Source organism: Neofelis nebulosa, chromosome 12 (assembly GCF_028018385.1).
Source record: "Neofelis nebulosa isolate mNeoNeb1 chromosome 12, mNeoNeb1.pri, whole genome shotgun sequence".
Classification (NCBI taxonomy): Eukaryota; Metazoa; Chordata; class Mammalia; order Carnivora; family Felidae; genus Neofelis; species Neofelis nebulosa.
Genome location: NC_080793.1, coordinates 3,210,871 through 3,228,594, shown reverse-complemented (window position 1 = coordinate 3,228,594; position 17,724 = coordinate 3,210,871). Strand labels below are relative to the sequence as shown.

Below are 17,724 nucleotides of genomic sequence, written 5' to 3'. Positions count from 1 at the left end.
CTCCTGAATGAGGACAGGGATCGGGAGGCAACGAAACCGCCCAGGGTCAGCGGACAGGCCTCAAGCCCGGTCTGCCTGGCGGGAAAGCCCTCGGTGGCAGCCGGCACCACCTGCCCTCGTGCCTCCTCCTGGTCCAGACCCCCAGCTCACGCACCTGCCCTGCCCGGCCCCCTCAGGCCCCAGACAGGGACGCTGCAAACACGCACATCCCCATCCGTCCCCACGGGAACCCCAAGATACCAGGCAGACGGGGCTCATTCCGCCCATCTGCAGATAAAAACAGACGATGGTGTCACAGGCTCAGCAAGTCAGGGGCCCCTAACCCGGGGGCCGGGGAGCAGGGAGCCAGTCCGGGACCCCCGAGGTCAGAAGCGGAGGAAAGAGGGAGCCCCGAGCCCTCATCCAGCCCCCCCCCCTCCCCCCTGCACCAGGCCCGCTTGCAAGGGAAGCAATTACATTGGAGGCGTTGGCCGTGCTGGTCGTGCTGGTGGGAACCTCGGCCCCTGCGCCGTGATCAGGGGGCAGGTCGGGATTCTCGAAGCCCTCGTAGTTCAGGTCCTCATACGGGGCGGGCGTGTAGTAGTCCTCGCTGGGCATGTAGTCATAGACCCCGAGGCCGGGGTCGTCCTCCTTCCCGGCCCCCTCGCTGGTGTCGGGCACTGAGGGGGCTGCTGTGGGGGCTGCGGTCTGCTCCTGAGAGCGGGGAACGGAGCGGGAGTCAGGGAGGCGGGGGGCCCAGGGGAGCACCGTCCGTGGCCTAAAACCCCTGATCCTGCACTTGAGAAGGGCGAACTGTATCTCCAGGTTTAAACGGGTTTTTTTTTTTAAGTTTATTTTGAGAGAGAGAGAGAGAGAGACAGCAGGGGAGGGGCAGAGAGAGAGGGAGAGAGAGAATCGCAAGCAGGCTCCACGCTGCCAGCACGGAGCCCAATGCGGGGCTTGAACCCACGAAGCCCCGAGATCGTAACCTGAACCGAAACCAAGAGTCGGATGCCCACCCCACTGGCCACCCAGGTGCCCCTGTATCTCCGGCTTTAAAAGGAAGACGCCAGACTCAAAGCAACGTGCCCCTTCACACCTCTGTCTGCTGTCCACACGCCATGGTGGAAAGCCCTCTGCCCAGCCTCCCCCGCAGCACAATGCACAGAAGGTCACTCAGTCACCCGGTCACTGGTCCCCTGCCGAGCGTCCACCCGCCACCTTCCGGCGGCCACGGTGCCCTCCCGCCCCCCAGGGCCCCGTGGCCTGCAGTGCCCAGACCTCGGCAATCTCTGTGGTCTCTCTAGCAGCTTCCACGGGCTTGTTGGTGGGGGCGGGCTCCTTGCCCGGGTCCTCTGTGTCCTCGTAGTAGGGGTACTCGTAGTAGTACGCATCACCTTCCCCTTCTCCTTCTGGGTACTGAGAGAAAATTGGGGCCGTGTGAGGAAGGCGGGCCCCACGAGGAGCCACGCTGCTCTCCTCACCATCCAGGTTCAGCCAGGAACAGCGGGCACCGGAGAGTCATGCCCCACTCCGGGTGTGAACCCGCCTGCGGCCCCGAACCAGCTTCCGCCCCCTCCAGCTCCTTGGACAGCAGAGTCAGCCCCGTGAGAAGCACAAGGGAGGACACGGGGGCCCCAGGTCCCCTTCAAAGAAAGTCGAGTCCTAAAAGGTACAGACGTGCTGACGCTTTGGGACCAAGGGCCTGGACAGCCGGTCAAACTGTGGCGTCTTGTGACAACGCTGCTGTCACTCAGGATCCCCTGCCCTCTGCTGAGGCCCCAAACCATAGCGACAGGGAAGGTGTCACCCTCAAAACTGGGGAAGGAGTCCGGCCAGAAGGCCTCAAAGACCTGCCTGGGCCATGGGACCTCGGCCTCACGAGGGACACCCTTCCTCTTCTGACTGGTCGCCACAGAAGGAGGCCAGAGGACTAATGAGAACAGGTTGAACACGACAGAAGACGTGAGTCACCCGTGACCAGGAGGTGGGAGGATCTCCACTCGGAAAAGGTGGGGAGAACGCCAAGTGGGCTTAAGCAAGGTGCTGCCGACGCGGGGCGGGTGGGTGAGCAGGATTCCACAGACCACGAGCCTCTGACTCTCACCCAGTGGGTTTATTTTGAACACTGGTCCCCCGGCTTTTGTGTCCCCTCCACCCCTGCCGGCCTGCCCGCCCTGCCCCCCACCAAGGGGCCTGCCTACAGCCCTGCCATGAACCAACGGGGCCAACTCACATATTCATCCGGGTTGGGATCCTGTGACTGGGGGGTGTCGGGGACCGCGGTGTCACAGTCTGGGCTGTAGTGCTCACAGTGATCATAAGCCGCCCGATGGTCGGAGACAAAGAGCAGCTGCTGGATGTCACCCTGGAAAAGGACAAAAGCCCTCGAATAAGTGGCGCACCGGGGACTCACATGGGGATCCGGGAGGCCAGCCTGATGCCCTGAGGTGGTGAGCAGCCCAGACAAATCTTGGGAGGAGCTTGTCTTCAGGACCAGCCTTCCTTTCAGGAAGATGCCCTCGAATCGCCACTCAACCTAGGATGGCCAGCCCATCCAACCATGCATCTAATCCATCCACCCACCCATCTATCTACCCATCTAACCATCCATTCATCCATCTACCCATCCACCCACTCATTCTTCCATCCATCCATTCATCCATCCATCCATCCATCCATCCATCCACCCATCCACCCACCCACTCATCCATCCATCCATCCATCCATCCATCCATCCATCCATCCATCCATTCATCCACCCACCCATCCATCCATCCATCTACCCATCTACCCATCAATCCATCCATCTATCCATCCACCCATCCACCCACTCATTCTTCCATCCATCCATCCATCCATCCATCCATCCATCCACCCATCCACCCACCCACTCATCCACCCACCCATCCATCCATCCATCTACCCATCTACCCATCAATCCATCCACCCATCCATCCATCCATCCATCCATCCATCCATCCATCCATCTACCCACCCACCCACCTACCCATCTACCCACCCACCCACCTATCCATCTATCCATCCATCTATCCATCCACCCATCTTCCATCTACCCATCTATCCACTCATCCATCCATCCATCCATCCATCCACCCACCCATCTATCCATCCATCCATCCATCCATCCACCCATCCACCCATTCATTCTTCCATCCATCCATCCATCCATCCACCCATCCACCCACCCACTCATCCATCCACTCATCCATCCATTCATCCACCTACCCATCCATCCATCTACCCATCTACCTATCCATCCATCCATCCGTCCATCCACCCACCCACCCATCTATCCATCCATCCATCTATCCATCCGCCCATCTTCCCTCTACCCATCTACCCACTCATCCATCCATCCACCCACTGATCCATCCACCGATCTAGCCATCCATCCATCCATCTACCCATCCACCCACTCATCCATCCATCCATCCATCCATCCCCCCATCTATCCAGCCAGCCAGACAGCCAGCACCCTTCCAACCACCCACCCACCCATCTATCCATCCATCCATCCATCCATCCATCCATCCACCCACCCACCCACCCATCTATCCATCCATCCATCCATCCACCCATCCACCCACTCATCCACCCATCCACCCACCCATCCATCCACCCATCCACCCACCCATCCATCCACCCACCCACCCACTCATTCCATCCATCCATCCACCCACCCACCCATCCATCCATCCATCTACCCACTCATCCTTGCACCCTTGTACCCACCCACCCATTCACCCATCTAACCCATGCGTCCAGCCACCCACCCACTTCCATTTATCAGACACCTGTTGGGCACCTGCCAGGTACCAGCCATGTTCTCAGAGCTTTTGTGAACTGTGGGTGATAAATGCAAGCTGTAACTTCCACTCTAAATAGTGAGGGCTTGAGGATATGCTGCCTCCTTCCCTGTTACCCTTATGGTGGGGGAGTATTTTTAAAGAGGAAAATAACCTACGACCCAGAGATTCCAATCCTAGGAACTAAGGCAAGGCATGTAAACAATTCACCCATAAAGTATCGCAATAGGTATTCAAATAGGTCCACAGACACCCGTGCTCACAACAGCATTATTCACAATATCCAAGAGGTGGGAACCACCCAAAGGTCCATCAGCGCATGAATGGATAAACAAATTGTGGCCTGTCCATACACTGGGATATTATTCAGCTATGGAAGGGAATGAAGAACAGACCCATGCTACCACCTGGATAAGCCCACGCTGCCAACCACCGTTTGGCATTCTGGCTCATTGCCATGGCAGCCAAGAGTCCCACCATGCGAGCTAGGAAAAGCATGCAGTTCTATTTTATGCTGATCTCATCAAGATGTGTCAACAGCAGACAAACAAAAGGGAACAAGAACCATAGGTCTCATGAATGTTATCAAACATTTGATGTCCTCCTGGCAGAAGATCCTCGGGTCCCAACCAGATGGGTATAAACTGACGTCATGATGATTTTATTAATGGCTAACGTACAGGCGATGTTTACTATAGGTCAGATACAAGACAAAGAAACTGCGTGCTGTCACTCTTTTTGTACCCACAAGAACCCTATGAATTATGTTCTATTAATTCCCATCTGAAGCTGAGAAACCCAAAGCCCTGAGGTCACCTGTCTGGCATCCACAGTCACACAGCAGGTGAGGTGGGGCCAGCTCAATGTAGCCTGCACAATATCAATCACTTATACGACCTGCCTGGGCTCAAAAAGAGGAAAAGGAGTATGGACAAGCATGCCAAACGTTGGAACTATGTCATTAGAGATGGTGCCCAAGAAAGAATAATTAGGGGCTGTGCCAGGTGTTGAGTTCCTTGGCCCAGAGCCCATCCTGCCACATGCACATCTATCTATCTATACACTATCCCAATCCATCAATCATTCATCAACTGTATATCCATCCATCACCCACCCACCATCCCACCATCCACCATCTATCTGCCCTACATCCATCATCCATCCATCCACCCATCCATCTATACATCTACCCTCCATCCATCATCTATCCACCATACACCCACCATCTAACATCCATCCATCCATCACCCATTCAATAGCAATTATTGAGAACCTACTAAGTGCCAGCCCCTCCCTGCATCACACACAGGGATGAAGCCGTGGCCCAGAACCACTGCCTGGCAGTGTCCACACTCTACCTAACACTTTGCACTTGCCTTATGCCCATGGGTAAGATCGCATGCACACCCAGACCGCGTATTCATCTGGTCGTCATTGATGCCTCTTACGTCCCACTGTCCCTTTCTAAAGACCTGAGACTAGCCCTGTTCCTGTACCCGCCCCCCGCCCCCCCACTCTCCCATGGTCCAACTAAAGGCATGTTCTGCTCCTGAAGACAGAGCCATGAGTGAAGCAATAGAACACGTACCCATGAGCTTGACCCAAAGAGGTGGTGCTCATTTGGCACATGTCAAAACCGTGGGCCCAAGCAAGGAAGCCACGCCCTCCCTGACCTTCATTTGATAAAGGTGTGTGAACCCCTCCTCTGTGCTGGATCCTGGACTATGCTGGACAATGGGAGGCTGGCAGGGTGTGCCACTCAAAGTCACTAAGCGTCCTCCCTGGCTCCCAGAAGGCTCTGTGGGAAAACTGGCCCAGATACGGGGCACAGGGGGAATGACTCAGTGGCAGAAATGGGTGACAGTCCTAGAGTCCAGAAGAGGCCCATCCTACCTGATGCCTGAGACATGGGTCCAAATATGTGACCCCCCCCCCCCGCTCCCCGCTTCAGTTTGAAAAACCTAAGGACCAGCAAGGAGCTCAGAACTCCCCCAAGCTGACCTGTCTCCGTGCAGAGGGCTCCCCTCCCCAAGTTCAGTTGTCCCCTCCTTCACAGAGCTGCCCGCCTGCTCCTTCTCCCTCCCTCTCCCTCCTCTTCGTCCCTCTCTGCCTCTCCCTCTCCTTTTGGATGTCAGAGGCTCCTGGCCCACACTGTAAACTCTCCAACAGACGAGAACCACGTGACAGGAACAGCGAACCAAAACCACACACTTTTATTAAGCAACAGGACTTCGAGTTCGACTTTCATCCAATTCAAATAAAACATTTTCTTCCTTCAACTGGCAGCTTGACATCTGAACGTATGTTCTCCAAATGCAATCTCTGTAAGGAAGAGGGGGCTCGGGGGGCTCTGGGGGTGGCTGGGGCAGCTGGCGTCGGTGCACCCCTTGCGTGCACAGTGGCACACGGGGATAACAGCTGTCTGGTAAAGGGCCTGCCCCCCCAGGAAGCCCAAGTCCTCGGGCCATGGCCACATCCGGCACATCCGTGTGCCTGCACCCCAGGGCACCCAGCCCAGAACCAGGCTTCACAGGCCCCGCACGGTGGTCCGGGCAGCCCCCCGACACCAGGCAGGGAGCAAGGCTAAAGGCTAGGGCACGAATACCCACGCACAGACGCAGGGGCCAGGTGCCTCCCAGAGACTCGCCCGGGGCTCTGGAATCCGAGCACACGGTTGGTGCCGACCTGGCCCTCGGCCAACCCCGGCTCCCTGCCTGCCTCGCCCACTCCCCACATTGCAGCAGAGGGCCCTGCCGTAGGGTCCCTGCGAGCACGAAGGCCCCTTCGTTCCCAGGGCCCGCCCTCCTCTGCAGACACCTACACTTGGTTAAAACCAGTTTGCCCACAACCCCCTGAGTGGGTTTCCACACCAAAAAAGGTGCCCCTCTGTGCTGTGGGTACATGTCTCAAAGGGCAGGAATCCACCCATCCCCTGCCCCACTGTGAGAAGGGGACACTGAGGCACGGGTGTTAAGGCTCACACTCTGAGCCTCACGGAAGCTGGGTCAGGTCTGGGCCCGGGTCCTCATCCAGCGCTCCTTCCAACCCGCTGTGACCTCTTCCCTGCACACATGACGGTTTCTCAGGTGGGGAGGGGGCCAATACCCGTGTGCCCTTTGCAGAGATCCCGGCCCCCAGTGAACTTACTCCTGCTGAGACCAGACACAACCTCAGAATCTTTCTCCACCCAGAGCTCCCAGCAGCCACCACCCAAAGACTGGGCGCCGGCCTGCCCCTTGACTGGCCCTACTCTGGTCCGTAGTGTCTTTCAGATGTAACGCGAACGATCACGACTTTGTGACGGTTGTGAGAGCATTTTCACGCCGCCTGCTGTGATGGGAAACCCTGAGACTCACTCCGTGTGCCCCCCTCTTCCTGACAAAGCCTTTCTCGGCAGCTGCTGGCGGGAGATGCTGGGGGGCCTGGATCAGAGGCCCCCGCTGCCCACGGCCTCAGCCCCTCGGGGGCCAGGCTGGGCCTTTCGGAAGCTGACCGCCAGCTCCGTGAGGCTGGCCACAGGTCAGAGCTGCCGGTGGGTTCCCTGACCCTCCGGAAGCATGGAGGGCACCCCGGGATCTTTCCCAACCAGCTGCCCTCTCAGGTGGGGGAACCCTGACCAGGAACCCTCAACCAGCCTGGCCTTGACCTTGGAAGTCTGCTGCCCCCTTCCCCGGAGGCAGCCTAGCAACCCCCAAACTCAAAGATTCATGGCTCACTTGTAAGGTCTGGAGTCGTGGGGGGGGGGGGGGGGGGTGTGCGTGCACGTGCGTGTGCATGTGCGTGTGTGCACGGACACACGCGTGTACGTGATGCGCAGAAGGTGACCTCTGTGTGACCTTCTGGCCGGGGTGACAGAGACAGAGAGCTTCCGTCCTTAGGGACCCTTGGGAGAGAGCGAGGGGACATCACTGCCTGCTGGCCCCAGGGGGGTCGAGCGGGGAAAGGACACCTGCCAGGCTGCGGGGCTCCCTCTGAGGCCTAGAGACTCACATGCCAACGATTCCGTGTTCGCCGTCAATAACCGGTCCTGTTGCTCAGCTAAAACCGACGGCCGGGTCGTGTCTCTCAGGCACTGACTACGTGTGCCGTGGTGCCTGCTCTTTGCCGGGCGCTCCTGGGAGCCCCGTGCGTCCTGCACCCGCGGCCTCCCTGCCCCTCACCGCCCCCTCAGGACGGGGACCTGGGAGCTCAGCCCAGCTGGGGCTTCTCCAAAGGGGTTCCGCGGAGAAGGCCGACACGCCAGGCTGCCCGCCCCCCCCAGATGTTTGTTAAGAAAGGGTGTACGGGGTTGTTTCAAAAAGGTCCAAACTCCCAGTGTAGTAAAACCGTCTCATTTTACAGACGAGGAGCGCGAGGTCAGCGGGGTGGGTCCCCTGGACCTCAGCGGGGGAAAGGCTCCGGGGTCCAAGGCCAGGAGTCCTTCCACTCTGGGGACCACAGTGCCAGGTCTGTGAGTGCCTGGCTGCTGCTGGGGGCCCCCTGGCCGTGTCTCTCCTGAGCCTTCCCACAACCCCCACTCACAGATGGGGAAACTGAGGCAGCGCGTCCCGAGAATTTTCCAGAGCCAAGAAGGACCCAGTGTGTACTTACTCCTCGCCCCATGGCATTCCACCAAGGTCTCACAGTTGAGCCACGGCCACCTCCCCAACAGCAGCGGCCGGAATCCACGGAGCGTTCCCATGCTGCACTGCGTTCTCCCCCTGCAGTCCCTGGCTTCCCGTCCCCCAGAGTGACCCTGCGTGACCCCTTTTCACACCGTGCCCCTCCCCCTAGCCCCCCAGTCCCACCCCAGTGTGGACTGCCCCCTCCGTCCTGCCCAGCATGGCCCCGGCTCTCCCTCGGCCCCGGGAGAAGCCCTCTCCCTCCACGGAGCCTTGCCTGACTTTGCCCCCGGGGAACCCACAAAGTCCTGCACAGTGGGTAAACCCCCGGCCCCGATTCCGCCCGATGGCTCGGTCCGCGGCGCCCAGCGAGGGGGCAGCCCCTCCATCCGCCCCCAGCCCCCCTCTGGGAGCACGAGGCACACGCCCCTGGACTCACGGCCTGACAGTGGGTGACATGCCCCCCACCCTCACTGGGTCCCTACGGGGTCACGTGTGGCCCAGCCCCAGCCAGGCAGCTGGCCTACCAAGGGGCCCAAGCCCCGGTCCCCTCCCTCAGCAACAGCCACCCGATCCCTGGGCTCTGGTGACCCTGACCCCCTCCCCATGACAGCTTCCTCACCGTGGCTCCTCTGTGCTCACGTGGGTGCACTCGCCCTGTGTCTCCTGTCTCCCCCCCCGTTTCGCAGACGCACACACTGAGGCTCAGAGAGGCGGGGTCCCTCTTGCACGGGCAGAACGGGGGCTCCGGAGTCGCTGTCCTGCAGCTGCCACCCGAGAGCAGCCCGGCCCCCGCGGAGTTCACGTGGAACGTCCCGCTCGTACGACAACCGTGGCTCTGCCCCGGCCTCAGGACCACCCGCTGCCCCCGAGTCCCCATCTGGGCCCCCGGCCCACGAGTGCCCACCCTGCCCTGCACTCCCGCTCAGGTGCGGACCAGTCTTCCGCTCTCACACGCCTCGCTTCTGCCCCACCCAGCAAGGTCAGCAAAGCCGTGCCGAGCCCCGAGAAGCTCCGGCCGCGGTGCCCGACGGTCGCTACGGCCGCTGGGCTCCGCTGCGCATCCTCGACCCCGAGGCGACAATCAGGGGCCCCGCTTCCTGGCGAGGACGGGCCGGCGGCAGCCACTGGGACGCAGCGGGGCGCGTGTTGCCCTTGGCCGCGGCCGAGCCAGGAGCGTTTTGCTGAGGGAGCCAGTTGTGCTTTTGCGATAATGAGGTCTTATCCGGGCTGCGTTTCTGCTTAGGAGCTGAGGAAACTGCAGGGTTTTCGTTGGAGAGCTTTGCGGCCTTGGGGGCCGCGGAGCCGGAAGCCGGAGTCTGCCCAAACGGGGGCACGTCCCCGCCTGGCGCATCCGTGCAGCTAAATCGGCTGAATGTTTCCCTCCGGTCCCGCGCCGGCTTCTTTCCCCTCCTGCCAACAAAACCGCCTGAGCCACGGCCCCCCTCGTCCAACCCAAACAGGCCCCGCGGGGGCCCCGCCACGCGCTCGGCTCTCCCCGCGGGTCGCGTGGTCGAATTTCAGCCAGAGCCCTTCATGTTCGGAAGCGGAGACACGCAGATAATTTGAGAAGGCGGACGCTTCTCGCCCGAGACTGCCGGCGAAACGCTCGGCGACCGGGCTGTCCCTGGAGCCAAATCGGGAGGGAAGCTTCGACCTCCCGGCTGCCGGCCGCGGGCTCTGGCCACAGACCGGCACCGCCCCGCACGGGCCACGGGGTGCGGCCACCCGCCGCGTGGACAGCCACGGGGGTCCCAGCGCGGCTCTCCAGGCACGGGGGAGGGAGGCCGGCACCCCGGGGTTTCCATCCCGACCCACGAGGCGCCGAGCCACGGTTTGCTCGCCTCAGGGGAAGCGGTGCTGGGCCTGGGGGGCCCCGGGAGAGCGGAGGCCACCCCGGCCCCTGTGAACAGGAGGGGGTAGCACGTACTGGGACCAGGCACACGCACACAGCGAGCACCAGGCATGCGCGCAGGCGTCAGCCACGATCGTCTACCCTGGCCCGGCGCTCCTCCCCCCGGGGACCCTGGCCAACTCCGACCACCCCGACCCGTGCACAGGGGCCGGGGGAACCTGGGGGGCCCTCCTCACGAGCCGCCTCCTCGGTGCCCCGGGAGGCACCACACGTGAAAGGCCACCGTATGCCCCTGTTCGAGCCCTTGTGGCCCCAACAAGTCACATTTAAAACCCTGTGCGACACCGCTGACCCGCGACTCACACGATGGAAAAGGCAGGCCCCGAGCCAAAGGAGGTCGAGATAATTTTTTCCATGATTTTCGGAGGACCCGTGGCGCCCGAGAGCGAGTTTAACACTATGTGGGCAGGTGTTAAAGAAATATTTCCCTGTGCTGCCCCCCAGGTGCCGCCTGGCCCGTGGCCCATCCGTGACCATCCCCGCTACGTGGCCACCTCCGGTCCCGATCCAATGGTCACCTCTGCCACCCGCAGGTACTGCTCTAGGGTGTCTAGGTCCCGTCCGCACACACACACGTCTCCGCGACAGGCCAGGGCACGGTGGCCCGGGGTGGGGGGTCAGGTCTCAGCCTCGTCAGACGCCGAAACTGGCCGAAGCGACCACAGGGTCAGATTGGTGACCTCAGAGAGGGCACACCTCGTCCCCAGACTGACAGGCCGGCAGAACCAGAGGCAGGGGCCAGGACGACGGGCCACGTCCTCCGTGTCCCACCACTCTCTGTAGGGCGCGGCTCTCACACCCTCGCCCACCAGCCGTGTGGCCCAGGACACCTCGCTCTGGGCATCTGGCCCCCAGCACAGCCATCCGCCACCTGGGCAGCCCACGAGGGAGGCTGTCCCGTCCTCCCCCCTCCGGACCCTCCGGGGCGGCGAGCCCGCCGCTACTGGGCCGACCACGGGGCGCGGGGGACCTCCGAGCCCGGCGGACGGCGCCCTGTGACAACCTGCACAGAAGGAGCGTGGACCCCGGGCACCGCGGCAGGGAGGCGCAGGGCGCAGGCCGCAGTGGCCAGGGCGCTGGGTCCTTCCCTCCCCGGCCGCGGGGCCTGAAGCACGATCGCTTCATCCCTCCGGGCCTCCGCGTGTTCATCTGTGAGCCCCACCGGGCAGGAGCGTGCTCGGGACGAAGCGTGATGGCCTGTGTGGGACACTCGGCGGGCCTGGAACCCAGCGAGGCCGGGACAGGTGAACGAGGGCCACCACCGTCACCACCACTCTGCTCTCACTCGTTCAACCGGCACCCCCGTCCTGAGGCTGACGGACCCAAAGATGAGGGGGTGGGCGTCTCCAGCCTCCACCCTCAGGCTTTAATGCTGCCTCGGGGGGGCAGCCCAGGTGACGTCGTCATGAGCCACCACCGAGGGCTCAAGGAACGCACCCCGGAAGGAGCGGCCTCAGAGCTGGGCCCAGGCAGACGAGGTCCAGAGCCTATTCGGGTCCTCGCTCGCCCACCAGCTCGTCCCCACGCCCCGGAGGAGACTCTCCACCCTCGGGCACCAGCTCTCTCTCTCCCCTGCCTCGCCAACCCTAGGCTCAGGCCCCAGGTCGTTACCTCAGCCTCCACCGGGCACGGCCCGCACCCGCGACCACCCCGCCCTCTGTCCCGAACGTACTAAGGTGGCACATCACACCGTGGCCCCTAATGGACACGCACACGCACGTGCCCCTCCGCGCCCCCCGTAGGAAATGCCTCGCCACCACGCCTCTCCACCCCGTGCTGGTGCAGCTGGTTGTTTTGAACCCAAATACAGAAACACTCATCCCCGATGAACTTCATTTCCTCGGTTCCAGAGCACGGTCCCAGCCCCAAAGACCTTTCTGAGTCATACGCTGTCAACCGAGAGAGTCACCTGGGGTCATGTGTGGCAGTCAGGCCTAACCGGGGTCCCTCGGCACGTCCACAGCCGTCAGAAGGTTCTCACTTGCACCCAGAGCACGCACATCCCTGCTGCGAAGGTTCGGGGGGGGGCGGGAGGGGGGCTCAGGGGCCGGGCGCTCCCGCACTTGAGAAAACTCCGCACCCGATGCACCCTCACCCCCGGCTGCCGGCTGGTCACCCCCAGACCTTGCTCAAGGGCGTGGTTAAGGGCACGGACTGTGGGGTTGGCCGTCGCTGCACAGATGCCGCCTGGAGAGGCCGGGAAGATCCGGGGCCTGAGATGGCCGGGGCAGGAAGGAGGAGGGTCACTCTGAGTGGGGCACCCAGGGCCTTGGGGCCACGAAAGCTGGCTGGAGGGTCACCGCCAGAGGGAAGTTAGCAGGCAGCGGTGCCGCCTAAAGGGACCTAAGGGACAGGGACGGAAGCCTGACGTCAGAGGCCCAACGTCATCTGAGAATCAGGATGCCCTTCGGATCCAGGAAAAGGGTCCAGACTTGGGCCCAAAGTCTGGCCCCGCACTTCTTGTCTGTGCGACCTGGGGCAGGTGGCTTTACTTCTCTGGACTCTAGGTACCCCGCGAGCGCTGAGGAGCCAACGCCACGCGTGTCCTGGGCTGCTACGAAGGATCGTCAGGGCAATTATCAGGATAAGACCACCGGCAGCTAGGGCAGGAGGCACCTTCCTGGACGCCGGGAGGGACGTCACTATTATCTGCTTTTCCAAGCGGAACAGAGGAAGCACGTTCGGAGGCACAGCCCCTGCCCCATCTCGGGGCCTCGGGTTTTCTGAACAAGCCTCCTTGCTCGGCCTGGTGCCTGGGCTCCTCCGATGCAGAGGCCCCCAGCGCCTGTCCCTCCCGGAGCCGAGAGCTTCCAGACGAGTCCGGGGTGACTCGGGCAGGGAATGCGTCTGCGACGGGCTTTCCACGTTCTCGGAGACGCAGACTCGGAGGCCAACCACCGCCGCCCTCCAACGAACGTTCCTCACGGCTCTCAGAGCCCAGGGGTCCCCTCAAGGCTGGGACACACGCTCAGGAAGGGGGTACCCCACAAGCGCACTCGTGGACCCTCCGGCACTGGAGGCTCTCTCTCCGAAGGCACGGTCCGGATACAAGCAGCTCACCCCCCACCGCCGAGGTCGGGGGAGTCTCACAAATCACGGCCACACGTGCGCCCGCGTCTGGGGCCCTCGGAGAACACCTTGGAGATGGACTGATGCCCAGCGCTGGGGGCTTCGTCAGGCATTACGTTCGCCACTCACAAGCCTGGTGGCTCCATCTGCCGCCCTGGAGTCCCAGGCCCACCCGAGTCCGTGCGCGGGGTCCATGGGGGCCAGGGCAAGGCGGAAGCTTCCCCACGCCCCCCGACAGCTGGCAGCGGCCAAGAAAAAGACCCCCCCCCCCCCCGCACACAGCGGGACCCCCTTGCCCTCCAGCTGCCCACACGGGCGGCTCCCCAGCTTGGGCAAGGGGGCCTTCCTGGGCCACTGCCCCCCGCTACCTGCGTCCAGAAGCATCGGCCGCGATGCCCTGCGCCTCCAGGAGAGCCACCGATGCGCCTCCCCTCCCCTGATGTGACCTAGCCCGTACCCGCGGCAGCACCACAGGTGCCCGCGAAATGACATTCGCTCCCTGGAACCCTGGTGCCGACCCTCCCCAGGGACCCACACACCAGAAGGTCATCCCACAGGCCGGGCTCCCGACACTGCATCAGCCCCCTGGGCCCGGACGGGGTCCTGCGCTCACGGTTTCCACAGAACAAACTAAAGGCCTCTCCGGCCAGGCCGCAGCAAATGCCAGGTCCCACAACGCGTGGGCAGAAGCGAGACCCATCTGACCCCGTGGGGTCTCTCTGACCCCTCCTAGTTCGCCCCCCACCGCCACCCCCGGGTAGAGACACTTGCCCCAGCTGCTTGGCTCAACAGGGACCATGAGAGCAGCCGGCATGACCCAGGCCAGCTTCAGGGGCACATCCTCAGAGCCCGGTCCCCACCCCGCACACCCCTGACCCCTCGACGCGCAATCCCACATGAGAGCCCCTTGGCGTGGCCATCAGCCTGAGACCCACCGCCCCCTTGCTCCTGCCAGCCTCCGCTAGGCAGCCACCCCACCCGCCGCCCAGCTGGTCACGGGCCCCCAGCCTGCAGGCTGCTGGCCACCAGGCAAGAATCCAGGCCCACGCCTGCCCGCTGCCCAGCTCCTCCTGGACGTGAACTGGACACAGAAATGTACCCCAAACTCCGTGTGCATTGTCCTCATTGGCCAGTCAGGCGCCCAGACAAGCCAGGAGCCACGCACAGGACTGCCCCTGACCACCCGCTCCAGCCAGGAAAACCTTAGCAGCCTGCCTCCTTGGCCAGACCCGACTCAACGGCCCAAGAAAGCCTCAGTGTGGAACCACGCCCAGGGACTAGCTTGTCATTACCCACATGGGTCCTACGGGAATTGATGGGCAAACCCCCTTCCGTACCGGTCTGGGTAACGGGTTAAATAGCGACTCCAAAAGACAGCTCCAAGCGTTAATCCTAACCCCCAGAACCAACGGGGTCTTACTTGGAAACAGGGTCTTGGCAGATGTAACAAGGTTAAGGCTCTCGAGATGAGACCATCCTGGATTAGGGTGGCCCTGAATCCAGTAAGTGTCCTTAGAAGGAGCAGACAGACGAGAAGAGGGGAAGGGGTATACGCATGGAAGCAGAGACTGTAAGGGCGTGGCCAGAAGCCAAGGAACCCCAGGGCCACCAGGAGCTGGGAGAGGCAGGAGGGACCCCCACCAAGCTCCTCTGAAGGGACCACAGCCCTGCCGACACCGTGAGGCCAGACTTCTGGCCTCCAGAACCGGGAGAGAATAAGTTTCTGTATTTTTAAGTCACCAAACTGTGGAGACTCGTGGGGATGCCAACATCGCTGCCCTTCCGGGGATCAGGGAAGGTCCCTGGGAGGTGGGGGGAGCTGAAGACCCAGTCAAGAGGCCCTGACCTTGCTCGTTCATGTCCCCCCACATCCCGTGGGGTCCGCCCGAGAACCGCCTCCGGGGGCGCAGGGCTGTCCCCTCACACAGCCGGACGGCGGGGGGGGGGGGGCACTCCCAGGAAGAACCCAGAGGGTCCCCAAGGATTAGGCGGGAACGGGAGCGGACGTGCTGGAGGGTCCGGGCCCTTCCAGGCTCCACCTGCTGGACGCCCGTCCAGGACATGCGATCTGCAGTCAGAAAGCCCGGGTTTGGGGGCGCCTGGGTGGCGCAGTCGGTTGAGCGTCCGACTTCAGCCAGGTCACGATCTCGCGGTCCGTGGGTTCGAGCCCCGCGTCAGGCTCTGGGCTGATGGCTCGGAGCCTGGAGCCTGTTTCCGATTCTGTGACTCCCTCTCTCTCTGCCCCTCCCCTGTTCATGCTATGTCTCTCTCTGTCCCAAAAATAAATTAAAAAAAAAAAAAAAACATTGAAAAAAAAAAAAAAAGAAAGCCCGGGTTTGAGCTGCCCTCTCCCCCAGGCCCTCGACCTAGCCCTGGGGTCTAGCCCATCGGCGGTCATGACGGGCTAAGTCAGAGCGGCCCGCACGGTTGCACAGCTCGGGCTCCGTGCAGAGGCCAGGGGGCCGTGTCTGGGGCGGCCCGGACCTCGCTCTGGCAGCAGGGGGACAGAGCCGCGGTCCCCGCCAGGCCTGACACTGTGGACAGGGGTGGGGGGCAGGGGCACTGGGCCCTCAACACCGTCAACCAGTGGGGACGTGGGTGGGAGACACCGGCAACCGCCAGCAGAGCAGGGAGCCTCGGGCGGGTCCCCTCCCACCGCGTGCGCGTCTGTCCACCTGGCGTCTGAAACCCAACGCGGATTTGGCCCCGCCAGCCCCACAAGTGCGCCCCTCCCGGCCACCCTCCAAGGACAGGAAAAGCACACCCTAGGACGTGTCCGCGGTTCCGCTCTGCAGAGACATCTGGGTCGAGACAACGACGCCACAGGGAGGCTGACAGAAGAGGCATGACCGAAAGCTCTGGTCAGGGAGGTGCCTTGGATCCAGCAGGGCCAGGCGGCCTGCAAACGGTCGCCAGGGTCACAGGGCACGGGGGCCCCTGCCGGTTCCAGCAGTCCCAGGCTACGCGAATGGCTCACCCCACCGTCCCTGTGGCATCTCTTCACTCTCTGACTCCCCCCTTGCTGCCCCATGACGAGTCTGGCGGCTCCAGAGGCCCCCAGACTGCGGTTTCCCCAGCCCTGGGTCCCTCGCCTGCGCCCCTGTGGCAGGCGACGGGACGGTTGCAGAGCTCACGGCTGGGACAGCGAGAGCCAGCACGTGGACCCGGGCCTCAGACGCCAAGCCCAGCGAGATCCCGAGGCCAGCAACCGCGCACACGGAGCGAGGGTGGCTCTGTGCTCCCCGGAGGAATCCCAGGCCGCCCTGGGCATCGCTGGGGAAGCCCTGTCCCGCGGAGGCCCCGCTCCTGCCCCAGGAAAGCTGAATTCCAGGAAAGAACATGTCAGTGGAAAAGCCAGGCCTCTGGAAAATGGGAATCAGGGATGAGGTAAATCGCTGGTCTTTCCAAATGAGAGGCAGGCAGACAGACGGGAGGACCGTCACCCGGGTCTGATGCCACCTTCCTCCCGCCGGCCCCTGGAGCTTTGCAGAGAAAGCCCCAGTTTACAGCCTGTTTGGTCTCGTTTCCCCTTGAAACATTCAGCAGCTTTAAAAGCAGACTTGGCTCCTGGCCCAGAGCTCACTGGCTCCCTGTCCCCTGGGGCGGGCCTCCCTCCTGGAGACGAGGGTCCTCCTACCACAGAGGCCCTCCCCGACCCCTGCTGAGCCCCACCCCCAGACCCCTCCTTCTGGAACAGCAGCTGAGCTGAGGGTGGGGAGGGCCATGCTGGGCCCTCCGCACAGTTCAGAGACGGGGCCGGGAGGGTGCTGGGCAGGTGGGGCAGCCTGCAAACCCAGTTTGCGCTGGCCCTTCCTGGAAGGTGCCGGGGTTTCACAGACCCCACAGGTCAGGGGACTCCGACGTCCTCGGGGCCCGTGTGGGGCCAAGGGAACAAGCACCCACCAGCATCGTCGGGGCCACCGGGGGTTCACCCCGGCTGGGGAAGGTCGTGACCCAGTTTCTGAGGACCCAGTTCTGTTGGTCGGGTCGCTAAAGACACGCAGGGGCTGCCGGGAGTGTGGCACCTGCTGTGCATTGCAACAGCGTCCTGTCACATACTCTGGGCAACAACAGATCTGGGGGCCGGCCCTGCTGCGCTGTAGCTTTGCTGGGTGACCTTCTCCAGGTTATGCAGCCTCTCTGGTGCCGGTGTCCCCGGAGTGGCCGGGCTCGATGGGAGGGCAGAGCACGCCGGCGGGTGACGTCGCGGGGCCTTGCTGGCCAGTGCCGACCTGGCCAGCCTCTCTCCCAGCTCTACCACTGAAGGAAACAACCACTCCTACCTCCTACCAGTCGCACTCGCTCCCCCTGGCACTCTTGTGTGTGTTTC

General features: G+C 62.7%; 1 protein-coding gene across 2 annotated transcripts in view; it reads right to left on the bottom strand.

Moving 5' to 3' along the window:
• Positions 1 to 17,724, bottom strand: part of COL5A1 (collagen type V alpha 1 chain) — a 149,858-nt gene that overhangs the window by 86,782 nt on the left and 45,352 nt on the right. For both annotated transcript variants that reach the window (XM_058693633.1, XM_058693634.1), the window contains exons 5-7: positions 2,216 to 2,347; positions 1,261 to 1,398; positions 457 to 693 (exon numbers count right to left, since the gene is read on the bottom strand). In XM_058693633.1, coding sequence (XP_058549616.1) covers positions 457 to 693; positions 1,261 to 1,398; positions 2,216 to 2,347 — 507 coding nt within the window. The remainder of the gene's footprint in view (positions 1 to 456; positions 694 to 1,260; positions 1,399 to 2,215; positions 2,348 to 17,724) is intronic.